The 17,984-nt window shown below is 38.7% G+C and overlaps 1 protein-coding gene across 1 annotated transcript in view; it reads right to left on the minus strand.

The window, feature by feature from the left end:
• Positions 1 to 412: 412 nt before the first annotated feature.
• Positions 413 to 17,984, minus strand: part of kek3 (leucine-rich repeat, immunoglobulin-like domain-containing kekkon 3 protein) — a 75,740-nt gene continuing 58,168 nt past the window's right edge. Inside the window, exons 2-4 of the mRNA XM_074092735.1 lie at positions 16,910 to 16,952; positions 1,925 to 3,521; positions 413 to 1,357 (exon numbers count right to left, since the gene is read on the minus strand). Of these exons, the coding sequence (XP_073948836.1) occupies positions 520 to 1,357; positions 1,925 to 3,486 (2,400 nt within the window). The 5' untranslated portion in view covers positions 3,487 to 3,521; positions 16,910 to 16,952 and the 3' untranslated portion in view covers positions 413 to 519. The remainder of the gene's footprint in view (positions 1,358 to 1,924; positions 3,522 to 16,909; positions 16,953 to 17,984) is intronic.

Here is a 17,984-nt window from a genome sequence, read left to right on the forward strand (position 1 = left end):
ATTTGAAAATTATTATTGCATATTATTCATAATTTTAAGTATTTTTTCTGACTTATTTGATTTGTTTATAGTACGAGTAATTTAAGGATATAGAGCCGAATAATATTATTATAATGTACTATTCTCCCTTTTAAATAATACCTAAGGGAAATAAACTATCACTACCCCATTATAATTAGTAAATCAAAGTCTCATAATATGAAGCAGGCTATTAATTGCCTATTTTCTGATAATTACTGGTATTTTCCCATTAATGATTTATTGAATTTTGATATGACGGGAACGTGAAAATTATGAACGGCGATATTCGACGTTCCATAAATATTTAGGTAGTGTACTTATTCCAAAAATCAAACCTGCTTCAATAGCTACAAATTATTACGTGAAGGGAAATAATGGAAAACAATTTCCTTAAATGTTTTATTTCAACGTTCAAAGAATGTTTTACAAACATTTAATCACTTATCATCTAACATCAGTTCAAATATTAATGCTACTTATTTACAAGTTGAATGAGATCTAATTGCGATAAAGTAAAGTCGTGAGCCATTCAGGGCGAGGCTGGTGAGGCTTGTACTCCGGAGGACTCAGCGCCAGAGGCGACGCTGCATCTGCCAAAGCCCCAGAAGACATTTCGGTCACAGCCACACTGGGTTTGCCTTTTAAAATCGACCTCAACTCCTCATTGTCTACTGCTCTATTTCTCTGTAAATTCTCCCTCGTCTCTTTCATTCTAGACAACTGTTCACGTAAAGTACGATACTCTTCTAAAAATTTCTCGAGCTGCGACGCACGGAAGTCAAAGTCTTCCATAGGCTGTTCCATGCGCGTGTAATCTCGAAGTCCGGAAAGATCTAGAAGAGGGGTGGCGGACGGCACCGTGGGCTGCTCTCTCGCAGGTGACGAGGGAAGGCTAGGATTGCGTCGTAATCGACTACTGCCTGAAGACAAGTCGAGGAAACTATTTGAGCGTCGCCCAACATTTCTCGGCTGATTTTTATCGTACACCCGATCGAAGAAAGTTCCAGAATCACCACCGGAACTGTTCCTTCGACTGCTGAGAAGGGGACTCCGACTCTCGCCGTCTTTTCTTCTGGGGATTGTATAGAAGTAGTATGGGTCGTGTTTCATTTCGCTTCTAAGGTATGAGGATGTCCCTAATGCGCTCATTTCTATGAGGTCGGGGTAGTTTTTTTCGCTGTCGCTGCCAGACAGGTCGTTGTCAAGGCGTTCGTGCCGCAGGCGTGGACGCATGCGAGGGTTATTGTTGAATCTATTGCTTGCTGAATGCTCTGCGTGGGTGCTCAATACTCCCGTTGAAGTAGAACTCGCCACCGATTCTGGAGTTTTGTCAGCTCTGAAACAAAATAAAACAAGATCTTGAAGGTAGCTTAGCCTTGTAATTTTCTCTGTGTTCCTGTTTTCTGTATCGCTTACTATTTCTGGTGTACAATAAAGAGTAATTGTATTGTATTGTATTGTAGCTTTGTTTTGGGTACGGTCACCAGCATTAATATCGGCCACAGCGGAGCGTGCATAAATATCTGACACGCCCTTCCGGCCCTAGAAATAGAGTCTTATCAGATATTTATGCACGCTTGTTCTGTCAGATATTGGTGCTGGTGACTGTACACGCATTGTCATCTAAACTACCTACATATCTGTACCAAGTTTAGAGTCAATACCGGATTGTATCGTCACTGAAGCTACATACCTACACATACCAAACTTTAGCTCTATGGTTTGGAAATTTTGAAACCACAACTCAGAAACAAAAAAATATGAATAACGGGACTATATCGACTGGTCTAAAATTGTTTTGCATAAAATTAGATTTTAAATCTCTTTCATATTCTACTTGCTTAACGTAGTGGTTATATGCTTTTTGGCTTGCATGTTCAGTAAAAACAAGATGTATTTTTACCTTTTACTGTAATCCTTCATCCGTGGTATGTGTAAATCTCGCTCTAGAATTCCATTTCTGCTAACTGGGTTATCGAATTCAGCTCTCCGCCACCCCGACTCGAATGAAAGCGTCATCGGGTCTCTTTCTTCCCGCACCTCCTCGCGAAGATACCCTGCGCAATCGTCTTCTGGATCATGAGATGGCACGTTCCTATAATCACCACGCTTACGACCATTGTCCGAAGGCAATACACGCGGAACTTCAACAGCACCCTTCATGTTAGCTTCAATCTTCTCATAATTATCATCGCGACGATTTGTTGTCACTATCTGTTCGTTCCACCTATCTAACTGTCTTTTTTTACGAGTCTCGTACGCACACAGTCCTACTAAACATGAACTTAAAACTATCACCGCAGACACCGCCATACCGGCCATTAGAGCACGACCACCAAAATTTCTGCCTTGCGGTTTCTTTTCTATAGTCAAACTTAGAACAGCTTCCGCTTTTCCTGCACGGTTCTCCGCATTACACGTGTATGAGCCGGTATCTTGCAGCTCAGCTGATTTAATTGTTAAGTTACTTGTCTTCCCTTCACTACGTAATATAAAAGATCTACCTGAATTTACATTATTAGAACTTGAATTGGCAAGGAGGCGGCCAGCGCGCACCCATCGAACCCGCGGGGCCGGAACACCACCCACACGACACACTAATGTCACTTCATCACCTTCAATACTTTTAAAGTTATAAGATACTGCACTGACTTCTGGCGGACAAGCGAAGTCTTCCAAATCGAGACGGTCCCAAGAATGAGACATAAGCCGGGGAGGTAAAGCACAGTCTGGAACAACAGTCGCGGGAACATTCTTCTTTATCATCCAATCCCGCAACGGTCTTAGTGCACACGAGCATTCCCATGGATTGTTGGCGAGCTCTAAACCCTTCAATGATCGTAGTGGTGCTAAAACTGCGACATGAAGAATTTGCAATTTATTTTTATCCAGCTCCAAATATTCCAGCGAACCTTCCAGCCCTGTGAATGCGCGAGGCTCTATTTCAGCTATTTTGTTTTCGCTAAGGCTTAGCCTTACTAAATGTGGTACTGCTGCAAAAGCGTCGTCTTTGACTTTAGTGATGAAATTTTTGGTCAGCCTCAGCTCACGGAGCTCGGATATCGAATCGAATGCATGTGACGGTACAACTTCTATTCGGTTGCGGGATAGATCAAGTTCAACCAAGTTGACTAGGGCTCGGAAGGCATGTTGCCTTATAGTTTTAACGTTGCAAGCGGAGAGGTAAAGTCGTTGTAGATTGAGAAGGTTAGCTGATGCGAACGCGTCGTTCTGTAGCACTTGTAGTCTGTTTTCGGAGAGGTCTAGGAGTTGTGTGGTGGGGTCGAGGCGCGGGGGCACGGCGGCGAGGCCGGCGCGGGCACAGAGCGCCGACTCCTTGCCGCTGCGCCACTTGCACTCGCAGTGGCGCGGGCACTCGGCGCCGGCGGCCGACGCCAGAGCGAGCATCAGCAGCACCCACATGCCGCGCGCCAGCTGCTCACCCCGCGCCGCGCTTAAAGTCATCTCCGCTAAACGTCATTCCCATGTCTTTGGCCTTCCTGTGGACAACCAAAAAGCTGGTTAGCACGTTTTACTCAGGTCAGATAAATAAAACTTAAAGCTAGAGCTCGTGTCACTGAGAAATGATATCTTTGGGATATCATCCGTCAAAGAAAAGTATCGTATCTGAGACATGTGTTGCGACATGGCAGATAATGTCTTCTGCAGCTCATAATGAGTATGATGGGTAAAGTCGCTGGCAAAAGACTCGTAGGCCGACGAAAGAAGTCTTGGCTAAGGAATCGGCGAGAGTGGACCGGAATCGCGAGTGATGCCCATCTATTTCGCCTTGCGAGAGACAGGGAAAAATATTCAGAACTGACTGCCAATCTTCGCTAGACGGAGAGGCATCTTAAGAAAAAGTATTAGAAGGCTAGAGTTAAAACAGTGTTGCTGAATCAGCGAGATACCTACACCTTTTTAGCCTCATCTTCACTTTTCATCAGGTCAGTTTAATGGAAAAAAAAAACAATTTAATGGTACGATCCTGAATCAATAACTTAAAAAACAACTTTAACTTAGAAAAGGAGCTTACTCCAGGAGCTTACTTATTGGAGTAAGCTCCTTTTCTATTAAAAAAAAATGTGGTAGCAGAGGAATAAGATACATTGTAATTGCTGTTGTTGCTTTAAGGACAATGTTTATCACAGTAGCGGCATTTTCGTAAACATTTTACGCTGAGAATGTGGCACGGACGGAATGTGGTGTGTGAGTTGAACTCGTGCACCAAGTGTTCTGTACAAATCTTTAGGTAAATGTGTAAAAATACGCACTTTGAACGGACGAACCTATAAATAATCGAAGTAAGCAGAGTCCTATCTTTCTAAGCAAAATGTACAAGTGTAGAGTTAGTTTTGATATGTCGGCGGCCGATCGTAAAATCCGATGGCTAAGGGACATCCGCCATATCGTTCAAAACTCATCGTTTAACGATTTGCCTAATGACGTTTAGGCAGATCATGAAATTCCTAGGCTTATCATGAAACGCCGCCATATCGGTTCTGGTACTTCGTCGGCAGCTACCGCGGCACGCTCGCTCGGCTCGTGCGACGTAATCACAATTAATACTAACCACTACTCGCTTCGCTCGTCGAACCAAAATTGGTTTTTTCACATTGTGCCAGAATCCGTTTGATTCACATACAAAGAATGGAGCTGAGTTCAAAAGCTGCACTTCTATTTTGAATTCAATCACTGTTTTCGGTTAAAATATAATTTTTTTGTGACGCCGACATTTTCCACGCGGTAAACAAACACGGCCGGTCAGCTGGTCACGGCCGCCATTGCATACGCAGCGCCACCAGTGGCCAAAAAAGAAACTATTTTACGATGTGCCCGGTATAGAGCTAGGAATATCGACGAATGCGTTGCTCTAATCGATCTACCGTATTATTTCTCAGGAACATCGTGATATGCCTGACTAGCATTTAGGCATTTAGGTCATGGCGGTGTTTCATGATATGCCTAGGAATTTCGTGATCTGGCGGATTTTACGAGCGGCCGCCGAAAGATATAAGGGGTTTTTGAATAAAAAAAATCTTCGCTTTAAAACCTGTGTGATAGACGTCAGACGGACAGATCAACACATCATTTACACTGAAAAGGCTCTGTTTTGACACTAGGAAGAATACCAATTCTTGCTAGTGTCAAAACAGAGCCTTTTAAGTGTAAATGATGTGTGTCGAGGTTAGAAACTGACATTGTAAGTTTTAGACGTGCACGTAAAAGATTTCAGCTTAGATTTGTCAGTAAGAAAGACAAAGAGACGAAGGTAAATAAAACTACAAGGGTTCCTTAAAAGACGGCCCGTAAATATGGCACTTTCTTTAAAGCCGAGAAAAAACATTTCCAAAATTATTAAACAAACTGAACGGCGGCTCTCCAGAACGCGAGCACAATAATGAAGCAGGTAAGCGGATATAATGAATCAATTTCAATCGTACGGAAAATTATTCATAAATACGTGTACCGGCTTATGGACATTGCCTAACGATGCGTTCTCCCGAATACGTGGATTCCAATTAGTCTGCTAGCTTTAACAGCCACGCACACAGCCATGTTTGCTCTGATCAAATGGTATTTACGATCTTAACTTTATTTACTTCACAAACACAGCTTAATAAATTGTTCCCGGAAAAGGTAGGAGTTTTATTGCGAATTTACAATGTTTTCCCGATTTCTATTTCGCTTTGATGTAAAATGTCGGCACAATCGAAATGTTGTAGTGAAAGTTATGTAGTTTGACGAATCAATGGGAACGGGTGTGAAAGAAAACGTTATTGATTCGTAAACGTGTCGGGGCTGATTGAAAGGCGGTTTATATTTAAAGGTGTGCTTGTATTGTGGAGGAGCGATTGCAGAATTCGACCGATTAGTTAAAATTCACCTTTCTCCCGATATGCTTGGTGGACTTGATCAAAGAGCCTTACTTAATCGAACGTGTATGTGCAATATCACTGCTACTTTTTAGGGTTTCAAACTTGAAAAGTGACGAACAGAACCCTATTTATGTTGCTTGTTACACGAGGTTGGTCGTGGTCAAACATTTTGGCAGAAAAATCTAGGCAAGCCGGTGGGAATCGAGTTGTATGGAGCCTGCACTACTGTTACACTATCCGTCCAATCTCAAGGACCTTAATAGATACACAGCTGAAATTTCCACATAATGTGTATTTCTATTACCGCTATAACAATAAAATAATAGAAATAAAATAAAATTAAAAGTGAAAGCGGTTCCAAACAGTCCATTTAAAATTATCGAAGCACATATTTTACTTAGAAACCGAGTTTTGCCAACGTTGAACTTACTGTCTAAAGCCGAGTTTAGACTTGCAAGAAAAATCGTGCAAGTTGCATTACATTGCGAGGCCGTAAAGCCAGTTTTTGTAGTAGTGGTCAGCCAGAGTTTGTAGTAGTCAATCGAGAGCCACGTAATGCAACTTGCACGATTTTCTTGCAAGTCTAAACTCGGCTTTATGCGCTGAAGTTTGCGATCGCATTCACCATCTCTTTCTACCCTCGTCTTATACCGTGTGGCAGAAAGAAGTGGTGGAAACGATTGCAATTCCTAGTGTGTTAGACAATAAGGCCTCTGCTTTAAGTAATATCATGATTTGTTTGTAATTGTTGTCGTTACACTAAGTACTTCATCTCTTAAGCTGCCGCTATCTAAATATTCAATTATCTTTGTATGCCACTTGTAGTGAGAGTTGCACCAAATTACTATTAAGCTGGGTCTCTACTGAGCGAGCCACATCGCGAGGCAGAATATTTCGGTGCAATTTTGATCCCTGTATCGAGCAAAATCGTGCGTCTTGCGCTTGCCTCGCGAGACTGCTCGCTCAGTAGATACCCGGCTTAACGATAATTAAACCAATTAACAATGTCAAACCAGTAAATTTCTGCAAACCGAAATTTACTTAATCGGAAATTTTACGGCTCGATTGACATTGATTACCGTTATAGTAGTAACTCACTATAGGATGCTCTACACACACAAACATAGACAAACATTACTTTGCTTATGACAGATTTACCTATAACATTTTATGTACATGAGGTGTTGATTTATTCCGAACCCGTAATTGTTATAAGAAACTAACGGGGCAAAAATGCAGCCCCAAACAGATAAAAATACTCATATCCAAAAGAAATACGGACTGTTCTCATTCCGCTAAAGCATACTAATTTACCGCCATTTTGTACACAAAAGCACCGACTACCTTCATTTATGGGGTAAATTTCCCTTTGAATACATCCCGAGGTTAAATGTCCCAATTATTTACGACCACGCTTTCACACTTCGACCTTTCAAGCCTCCAAGGAAAATATAAGCGCCTTTTTATTACGCCTCTTTTAGTGAAACGTTAAAATTAAATTGCACCCATGTGCGGACCCGGCACGCCTTAGCCACTTATTTTCGTCGTAACTATAATACAATTCAATATTTTACCACATTTCAATTACTTCGTAAACCGCCAGCTATTTAGGTTTTCAGTACAATTAGTTTCGACTTTATTTACACTATACTCTATCCCTGGTTCAAGTAACATTAGGGAAACACACCGTGGCCTAGAAAACATAAATAAATTCTAACAATTTTCACAAATTGCTTATGATAAAGACATAAAGATGAAAGGGAATAATATAACCACCTGTTTACACCTGGATACGCGTAAATTTTGCTTGTCACTGACACGTAACACAGCATAGAGGGTAACAGAAGTTACATTCTATCATAACGCTTGCACAACGATTGTTATGACTTATGAGCTCGGAATCTAACAAAGTGCCTAGCAAAGGCAGTTGCATGACGTATAATTTTGGTTAGCTTCAAGTTCAAATAGCGTCAAATTTGCTGGTTTGCTCAGCACTATGCTATCGACACCACAGACGAAGCAATCTGACCAACAGTTTGCCCTTATGTTGCTTAACTAGTTAAATTGTGTACCTCGGCAATATCAACAAGAAAATCAAAGCCAGCGCTTTGCATTATAAACACAAAATGGTCACAATTTGCTAATTTACTATTAGACCTTAACGACAGATAAAAATAGTAAACGGAAATTTAACTATGAATAATCACTATAAAGAGCCTAAAACTATGTGATTATTTAGACTTCCTAACCTAATATGATAAATCCTAATGTCAGTGCGTTTGTTTCTTTGGTGATAAAACTGATTGTGATAAAATTTGGTTCTGAGATTGCTAGACCCATAAACATAGGATAACTAATATCCCAGAAAATTGTACAGAACACGCGGGTGCGCGATAAATGTTTTCTTCGTAGACAAAGTTGTGGGCAACAGCTAGTCTTAAATACACGACATTACTCTGACTGTCACAAGTTAAATGAAGATTAAAAGAAACAAAAAGTTACATCAGTTCATCCGATCTATCCAAGAGGACTTATTCTTAATATCCGAACGCATAAATCTACACATTTGAATACCTATATACGCGATAATGTAACACAAGTATTGAGTTATTCGGTATTCTGGTGATAAAATTCATGATAGCGGGAAGGCTTTTTAAGCAACAGCTTGAAGTGCGGAGATTTTGGGAAATTATAATTATACTTAAAAAAACAGCGAAGGGGAAAAATTAAAGAGTAGGTATGCGTAGCACCGTCATTCGCACTAAATTTAAATTACACAATAATAATATTGATTGATTATCTATAAACATCCACATTAAATTTTTTTGGATAATCCTACTAATCGGTTTTGTTGACGGCGACCCTAAAAAAACTATTCTATAAATGACTTTAATGATGGATTCAAAAGACGCAAAGATTACTAAGAGCAAATTGTTTATGTATCTAAAGGTGCTGATAAACTTAAATGAGCCTTCAAGCAAATATTACATAACTGGTAAAAGCTCACAAAACAAACAGGAGCGTTTAAGCACAAAATACAGATAGTTCAGAAGTCAATCTCCTGTATGTACTTAACTTTTCATACCTACGCTCGCGCTCGGTCGCTCAAAGGTTGTCAACTATGGCTTATGCACCAAAAACCTATCGTGGTAAGCTTAGTGGCACTCTTATCTAGTTGTTTGATTTATTGTTGAGAATGAAACGGGAAGAATGGAAATATAAATTAATAACTAAAATATTTTAAGTTTTAAGTCATTGTTATATTATAAATTTGTCACAGAAAATATCTTGCGACGATTTCGTTATTGGCGAAATTCACGATTATTTAATTCAAACAACCGTCCACTGAACAGTTATACTTAATAACTTTTTTTTGTTGCTCCATTATTGCACAAAAAAGTTCACAGACGCGTGTCTCAAGCGAATGGCACTCGCGCTCGCACTGGTCCCAACCGGCCCGAGATACCGTGTCCATGGGCAGTGTCTATGTGTGCGTTGCTCGAGCGCACTTGTATGGAGATTGACTTCTGAACTATTTGTATATTGAGAGCATTCTCGCGAGCATTAAAGAGATCAGACGGTAAATTTCGAGCTTTTTGCCGAGCATTTACTAGACCGAACAAAATTTTTGACGAGTATTTACTAGACCGTTTCCTATAAGTACTGTTCGTAGCAATGTTTGGCTTTATTTGGCTCTGTTCGTTGATCAGTTTAAGAAATTGAAACACCGGCCAAGAGCGTGTCGGACATGCCCAAAACAGGGTTCCGTACCCATTACGAAAAAACAGGTAAATTGTTTATAAAAATTACGTATTGTGTAGGGAATCTTCCAAGTTTACGTATATTTTATACCTTAGGCTGCTCTCTTAAACTACTACTAACTCTCAAGCAATCTAATCCGTTATAATTGTTCTTGTAAATTTTAGATACTTACAACCTTTTGACGGGGGGACACTCGAGTTTAATGAAAATTTCCACTTTAGAGTTGAATATTTCGCAAACAGATCACTGAATCGTCGGGTGATATCCCACACTATAGGATTAGGCGAATTTACGACTATCCGTAAAAAGTACGTTTTTACTTTTTATTGTACCACTTTGACTGATATGTATATTCATTGCATATTTCTAGTACTAACGATCTTGAGCATAGCTGGCGAAACTATTTCTAGTGACTACTAAAAATGGCGAATACTCGATGCTGCAAATCTCATTAACTAGCTGTTAAAAAACTTTGTAAAAAACTAATCGTGGTCTAGAATCTGTTAAGTACAAAGTAAGTAAAGTTCAACTGTCGGGACTCATTTAAGGTCGTGACCAGCTGTAATTCTCGATGACTAAATTTTATACCTTAACGCGGGCTGAATTTTTCACAAATTTTTATGAAAACAATAAATTAAGTACACAGGGGGTTCTTAAGCGGATAAGAGTTTTTTAACATAGCTCTTGATTTCTTGACTTTTTAGTTATGCAGTCGCGTCACACTTATTTTCTTATGCGGCAGTCGGGTTTTTTACACGCATTGATTTTGAATTTATTTAGCATGCGAATAACGGCTTAGAGAAAAGTAGTTCTAGATAACCCAGTAAATATACTTTCATCATTGAGTAATTATTAGCTAAATACCATCCCTTAGTTATTGTTACAATTTTTGTTTTTTTTTCTTACTTAGAGCCAGCGTCGCCACTAGGCTTATTTTCTTCTTTTTAGTTTTGGCAGTCGGGTTTTTTACACTTTTTTGATATTTATGTGAAAACGGTAGATTAAAAGTATTGTAACCCATATATATTTAGAATGGGCTAATTATTAGCTTTCATTTGATACCCATATTGTTACAATACAATTTTTTTTTCATTCCTCCGCCATATTTTTTTTCGCAGACGCCATATTTAAATATTATATAGCTGTCACTCCGACAGTTATGACCAATCCAATGATACCTCATATGTTAAAATCTGTCTAGCCGTTTAGGATGCAGCGAGGACCAAAGAAATGGACATACATACCCACATACATACATACATACATACATACATACATACATACGCTCGAAAAACATAACCCTCCTTCGGGCAGTCGGGTAAAAAGGGATACAAATTAACTGTCAGAATGCACCTTCTGTGCTTTAAGAACTGTGTCTGCGGGTGGAGAACTCCGCTAGCGTGACTGGAGCGCATATTCCGGACGTCATTTCACCGGCATTCTTCACATATATCCTGGTACCCTTAGTATAGCTTCAACAAGGCATATCATTATGTCGGTTGGGCGATTATGTTCGGTTATGTTACGTTATGTATGTCAAACTAAAAAAGCGAACGTCAAAGCGAGCGTCAGTCAAACTAAATCATCTACTCAATTCTGAGGCCGTATTGGCTAACGTTTCTTTCAGTTTCAGTTTTTGTATGCGAAATCTGTCATTTGATTGCGATGGCGAACGTCAGAAACTTTAGGCTTACGGCTTTAGGAACATAAGTCAGTTTGTTCGGTTGATACATTATAAGGTCACCACAATGTTGATTTCCAGGTTAAGTACAGTCAAGTTCATAAATATATTAAATGTACGTTACCAAGACATCAAAAAATTTTATACACCTTTATTCACGTAATCATAAGGTCGATATTTATGCCCTCTACAAACATATTACACAAAACACATACATTGTTTAAGTTGTACTATTATATTATTTTACTTATACGATCGAGGGCAAACGAACTATAAAAGCAATCACCACTGCCCTTAGATATCAATAATAACAAAGTAAATTACGGGTGCATTATGCCCTTTGAGAAAGAATTGGGCTCGTCTCTTGAACATTCCTGACAGTCCGGAAGTCCTGGAAGTCCGGAAACATTGGTGCTGCAAGCTGATTCAACTAAATTTCTACAGTCAAAATACATTAAGGAAAATATAATTAACGGGAGCTACTCATTCTGGTGACTTCATAGGTAAAAGTAAAGATACGTTATTTACTCAGAAAATAACTGAAAAATATGCACAAAACACAGTTGCAGCACGCGAACGTACCTCACTTTATATCCTGTTCTCTTTCGTTATGGAAAGCATACGGTAGTCCTTTTCTTTAACGTCACGTCAGCTTGTCAGACAACAACAATTGATACATTTTATACGCTTCATTTCGGCGATATCGTCTTTTAATTTCATACAATGTATTGTTTAACTCAATTAATTTATTGATTATGCCCACTTTCCTTTTTTGACAAATAAGTTATGTTAATTCAGTGATCATTTCGCTAAATGACAGGTATTTAGTAATGAAAATTTTGCATTGTCATGCTTCAAATTAACAAAATGGCAGCGTGCTAACAACATCAAATTTAAAATTTATTAATGGAAAAATATTATAGGTTATTATAAGTTTGTATTATAGGTTAGAAAAAGATGTCAATCAAATCTGGCGTTGTTTACAAATAATGTGCGGGTTTAAAGAAAGAGAGAAATACATTTATTCACAACACTACACAAGACAAAGCAAAATTATTACGTACGATAGTATAGATAGGTAGTATGATAGTATGTGTCATTGCGGTTGGAAATCGGATACTGGATCAGCATACCTAATGCTGAGACGTTAAGAACTCCCCAGTAATTGTGTAAATTGTGTTGCATTTGTATATCTCTTGTGAGAGTGAATAAATGGCTTCAAAGTCAAAGTCAAAATATCTTTATTCAATTAAGGCTATAACAAGCACTTATGAATGTCAAAACAAATCTACCACCGGTTCGGAAAAACCTCTGTTGAGAAGAATCCGGCAAGAAACTCAACGAGGTATATTTTTTTAAACAGATTTACAACTTCTTTCTTTCTCTCTTTTTTTCTATCTAAAGTTTTATCTTAAGTTTAACTACAACGTTTATAGTTTATTAATTTATTTATAAAGCAATAAACAGATACCAATGCGCTGTTAATTTAAAAAACATGAAAATAATCACATGATAATAAACACGAAAGAAAATAACAATACAAAATAATTAGAAATAATAATAACGTAAGAGGCGACTGAGGATATATAGGTTAAGGTATACCGTTGGCGACATGCTAGCAACCTGTCACTATTGTAGGTACCTTTTTTGTCAAACTTTAAACCTAAAATTGCTAAAAGTGGCTCCGAACCGGTAACGTTTCTTGTGTTCTGCCTACCCCATTTGGGAATACAGGCGTGATGTTTGTGTGTGTGTGTGTAATAACGAAAAAAAGTAATACAACTGAAGTAAAACACTACAGATTCGTACAAAAAAAATCAGGGCAACAAGGATATTACGCAACACGTAATCCACCTTCCGCCAACACACGTGCCCACCCACACACGCACGTAACACGCACACTACACCCACTTTAACACCAATGATCCGCCATACTACCTTTATGACATGCTATCCGTGGAAAGATACAAGCTACATTTCATTAGGCGAAGTCACTGTGTTTGCTAGAAACTCTGCTTCTTTATGCAGGGAATACGCACAAGAATGAGAAGTTTTTTTTACTATTAGGCTTTTTAATGTTACTTAGATTTTTCGAACCTATAGTTTGAAATTTTGTGCCTTGCAGAGATTAATACGGAAGTAACAATTTAGTAATTTATCATGGATGCCAGTTGTTTATATTTAAAATTGTAGTGTACCTATACTAGTTTCTAAAATTCATCAACCCAGATATGTTTGGGCACCACTACCTACCTACGTACCTCTTTTGTACTTTCAAAAAGTTGGAGAAGTACACAGGTAGGAAAGGCACGGTTTTATAAAGAAATAAAACCGTCATTTTAGTGGAAATAATACAAACTTTACAATAAATAGCAGAGCACATAGCCTGCTATCTTTCTAACACTAGTAGGTACATGGAGTACATAAGCACAGAGATACCTACCTAATATATAATAAGTTCAGATCTTTTCGCCTACATTCACACTGACGTGACGGAACCGGAAGGCACATTTTTCTATTCGTGTAATCTTCCTTAAGAACCATTCCGACATTCGTTTAAATGTAGTTATCTTTCTATATAATTTGAATTTATAATCACTTGTAACTTTTGCACCGGTAATGGCAGGGGCGAGTTATTTGACTAAATTATTTTTGTAATTTTTAATTAGGATACTCATAATCCCTAGATAAATTTGATGTTTTGACTCAGTACAGCAGTAAGTATTATGTTTAATGTTTATTTGGGCAAAAAACGGTACAATATAGAAAAAAAAATAAGAAAATAAGACTAAAACGAAACATAGACCAGCAAATATGCCACTATTATATTATACAGTAGAGTACAAAGAATATAAATGACCTATTAAACAATAATTTAGTTGAACAAAACAAAACTAATGTTTTAATGTTTTGTTTTGTTCAACTAATTGCTATTATGCCTATATTGAAACGTCCAAAACTGTATAGGGAAAATATCCATAGGCACTTTTGTTGATGAGTGTAGTAGGTTACGAAGCGCATGCGGTAGTACAACGCCTTGTATACATAAATTCTAGCTTATTGAATTTTTATACATGAGTTCTAAGTCATTCAGTGAATACGGAGTATTTAATACAGCGAAGGGATTTAATTACCGTGTGTAGGTAGCGTTATTTTTTAACACACAAAATTCCTTGACCGACTTTACTTTGACATTTCACAGAAGCGAAATCAATACTTTTATATTCTGTTTCTACGGCAGAAGAAAAAACGTATTTACTAGGGGCAACCTTTCGCATGTATCTCTCAATGTCATTCTAAAACATGATACAACAAGTTTTTTTTGTCTTGAGTGACCACAACCCGTACTTTGAAAATTTGTACTGAGAGCAAAATGATAAACAAGTGCATCGGACAAAATATACTTATCGAAAATACAAACTGAGACATGGATGCACAGAAAAACCAGAAAAAAAGACCAGAACTTGGAATCGAACCCAGTTCCTCAGCAATCCGTGCAGCGTGCTATAACCCCTTCACCACCGCTGGACAGGAATCTAGACACGAATTTTTCCTATGCATACATATCTCAGGTTGCTTATTTCTACTACGCTACTCATATGCTATGATAATCATAATTTGACTGCTAAGTAGCGACATCTCTTGTCTGTGTGAGCTGTTGGTTCCGAAAGAGTGTGACGTCTCTCGATGAGAGCGGAACATAGATGTCGCTAGTGCTGCTGCATAAGTAGCGTAGTAGAAATAAACAACCTGAGATATGTATGCATAGGAGAAAATCGTGTCTAGATTCCTGTCCAGCGGTGGTGTAGGGGTTATAGCACGCAGCACGGATTACTGAGGACCTGGGTTCGATTCCCAGCGCTGGTCTCTTTTTCTGGTTTTTCTGTGCATCCATGTCTCAGTTTGTATTTTCGATATGGTTTCACGGGATACCCGTAAAAGTAACAAATTTGGAGTTGAAATGAAAAATACAAAAAGACTCCAAAAACCAATCACAAAATATACTTCTTCAATGATCGTTTTTTCGTCTGCCGTAGAAAACAGAGTAAGTACATAATATCTGTTTAACACGAAATAAATAATGATTCTTTCGAAAATCTCGTGGACGAACCCTTTGTGCAAAATGTCCGTTATTTTTTGTAGACATTCCGCACGCGTTAAAATTATGTCATCCATAAAAATTTTACGTGAAACACGATAGTGATACTTGTTTATTGTTACACTTTTCTTACTGTATCGTTACGTTACCTTTTGTTACGGTATCGTTACGTTACCTCTTGTTACTATATCGTTACGTTGCCTTTGTTGCGATATGGTACTAGCCTCGCGACTTCATTAAGGTTGCAGTCTAATTGAAATTTCGGGATTTAACTAAATTTTCATGGGAAATTCCCTAAAATTACGCCTTCCTAAAAAGACGGCAACGCACTAGTGACTCTTCTGGTGTTGCAGGTGTACGTGGGCGACAGTAATGGCTTACTATCAGGCGATCCGTTTGCTCGTTTGCCCCCAATTAAAAAAAAATACATCATGCAAAATTTTATGTTTCTAGAAAGATACGAATTCCATGGAAATATCAGAATATAGGCTTGTAGGGCAAACCTTGACGTATCGGTGATACTTTGTAATACGGTGATACTGCATTATTATCTTACGTTGAGCTCACAATAGTGAAATGCAAACAATTAAATCGCTGCCAATCCGATTGCAAGCATCAAAACTGAAAGCTGCCATCGATTTTATATAGCTTGCATCAAGGACAATATATATACTATACTTTGTCTATGCCTTGCATTAAATTTTCTCATAGTGAGATTTATATGTAAAAAAAATATATCATGGGACACTTGACACCAAATTGACCTATTCCCAAACTAAGTAAAGCTTGTAATATGGATACTAAGCAACGGATAAACATAGGTACTTATAAAGATAAATGCCTACTTAAATACATATTAAACATCCAAGACCCGAGAACAAACATTCGTATTATTCATACAAATATCTGCCCCGGCCAAGAATCGAACCCGGGACCTCAAGCTTCGTAGTCAGGTTCTCTAACCGCTTGGCCATCCGGTCGGTCGTCTGTGTAAGATAATAAAGCAGTATCACCAACTGGCAACTGTCAACTGGTGTCTACTCGTGACCACGGCCACTGTAATGTGGTCGAAACGTCGAGGTAAATATTACTCGTGTGTGTGTGATAAGTCCCGTTTGTAGTATTTTGACTATGAGTATCACCAAATTACCAATTGTCATTGATAGGCCAAGGTTTGCCCTACGTACCAAATTTTATCGGAATCTCTCCCGATACACACAAACATCCGGATTTGTAATATTAGTGGGATATCCCACCCGTAAAGTAAGAGTATAGGTACCTATATATGTGTGTAGGGGCCTATTTGGTACCGGATGGTTTCGCTATCGACGTAACCATACGTGCACAAACACAGCAACCACATAAAAGAAAAAATGCTACATTAAATGTCCATTAAGGCCTTTTTATATCCCGTAGACGTGGGCACACAACGTGATGGATGATAGACGTCTTAATTTACCAACTCACCTCAAATTCTCATTATCCGAGCCTTGAGAGCGCGCCGTTGAATCTGTAATCGTAAAAGAAAGCGTATAATTCCATTGTAATAAATAATAAAACGCACTTTAATTGTTAAGAACGTTGTTTCATTTTAAGATCGCCGCTGTACACTGGTAGCTCATATTTAAGTGAAACTTGAGGCGTTACAATTTTATAAGGCCGGTTACGTTGTTTAACACACGCAGCATTATTAAAGAAAGACCCTCGTTCCGAATAAAAGAAATGGAGTTGTACAAGGGAAGCGATATCATAATGGACTTCCCTGCGCAGAGGTAGTGGATTGCGCGGATTTAGCCTCTCGGCCACGCGACCCGATCCTGCTCCCATAACATTCTTCACAAACAATACTGCTGACTTATAAAAACTAAACGAAATTGCGCCCGTACGTGTCCGGACGGAACAGTAATTCTATTAGAAAAAAAACAACATGAACTGAACACGTTCGTTTATTGTTTGAAGCAATTTTTTATTAAAACGTTATATCGAGTGCCGCTCAACGTTAATGCTGGCGATGACGTCTCTGTCATGACATGTAGAGTCTCATCATCATCATCATCATCATCCCAGCCTATATACGTCCCACTACTGGGCACAGGCCTCTTATCAGAACAAGAGGTCTTGAACCATAGTTCCCACGCGGGCCCAGTGCGGATTGGGAACTTCGCACGCACCATTGAATCGCTTCGCAGGTTTGTGCAGGTTTCCTCACGATGTTTTCCTTCACCGCAAAGCTCGTGGTAAATTTCAAATGTAATTCCGCACATGAATTTCGAAAAACTCAGAGTTGCGAGCCGGGGTTCGAACCCACGACCCTCTGCTTGAGAGGCGATAGGTCAAACCACTAGGCCACCATGGCTTCTAATTCACGGCTTCCTCATTTCTATAGTCAAATGTAATTTCGCACATACATTTTGAGAAGCTCAGAGGTGTGAGCTCAGATTTGAAATCACGATCTTCTTCTTGAGAGGTCATAGGTCAAAACACTGGGCTACCACGGCCTTTCATCCCTATATTTAATTACTGAAAACTTTTTGTTTTAATT

Source organism: Choristoneura fumiferana, chromosome 10 (genome assembly GCF_025370935.1).
Source record: "Choristoneura fumiferana chromosome 10, NRCan_CFum_1, whole genome shotgun sequence".
NCBI classification, from domain to species: domain Eukaryota; kingdom Metazoa; phylum Arthropoda; class Insecta; order Lepidoptera; family Tortricidae; genus Choristoneura; species Choristoneura fumiferana.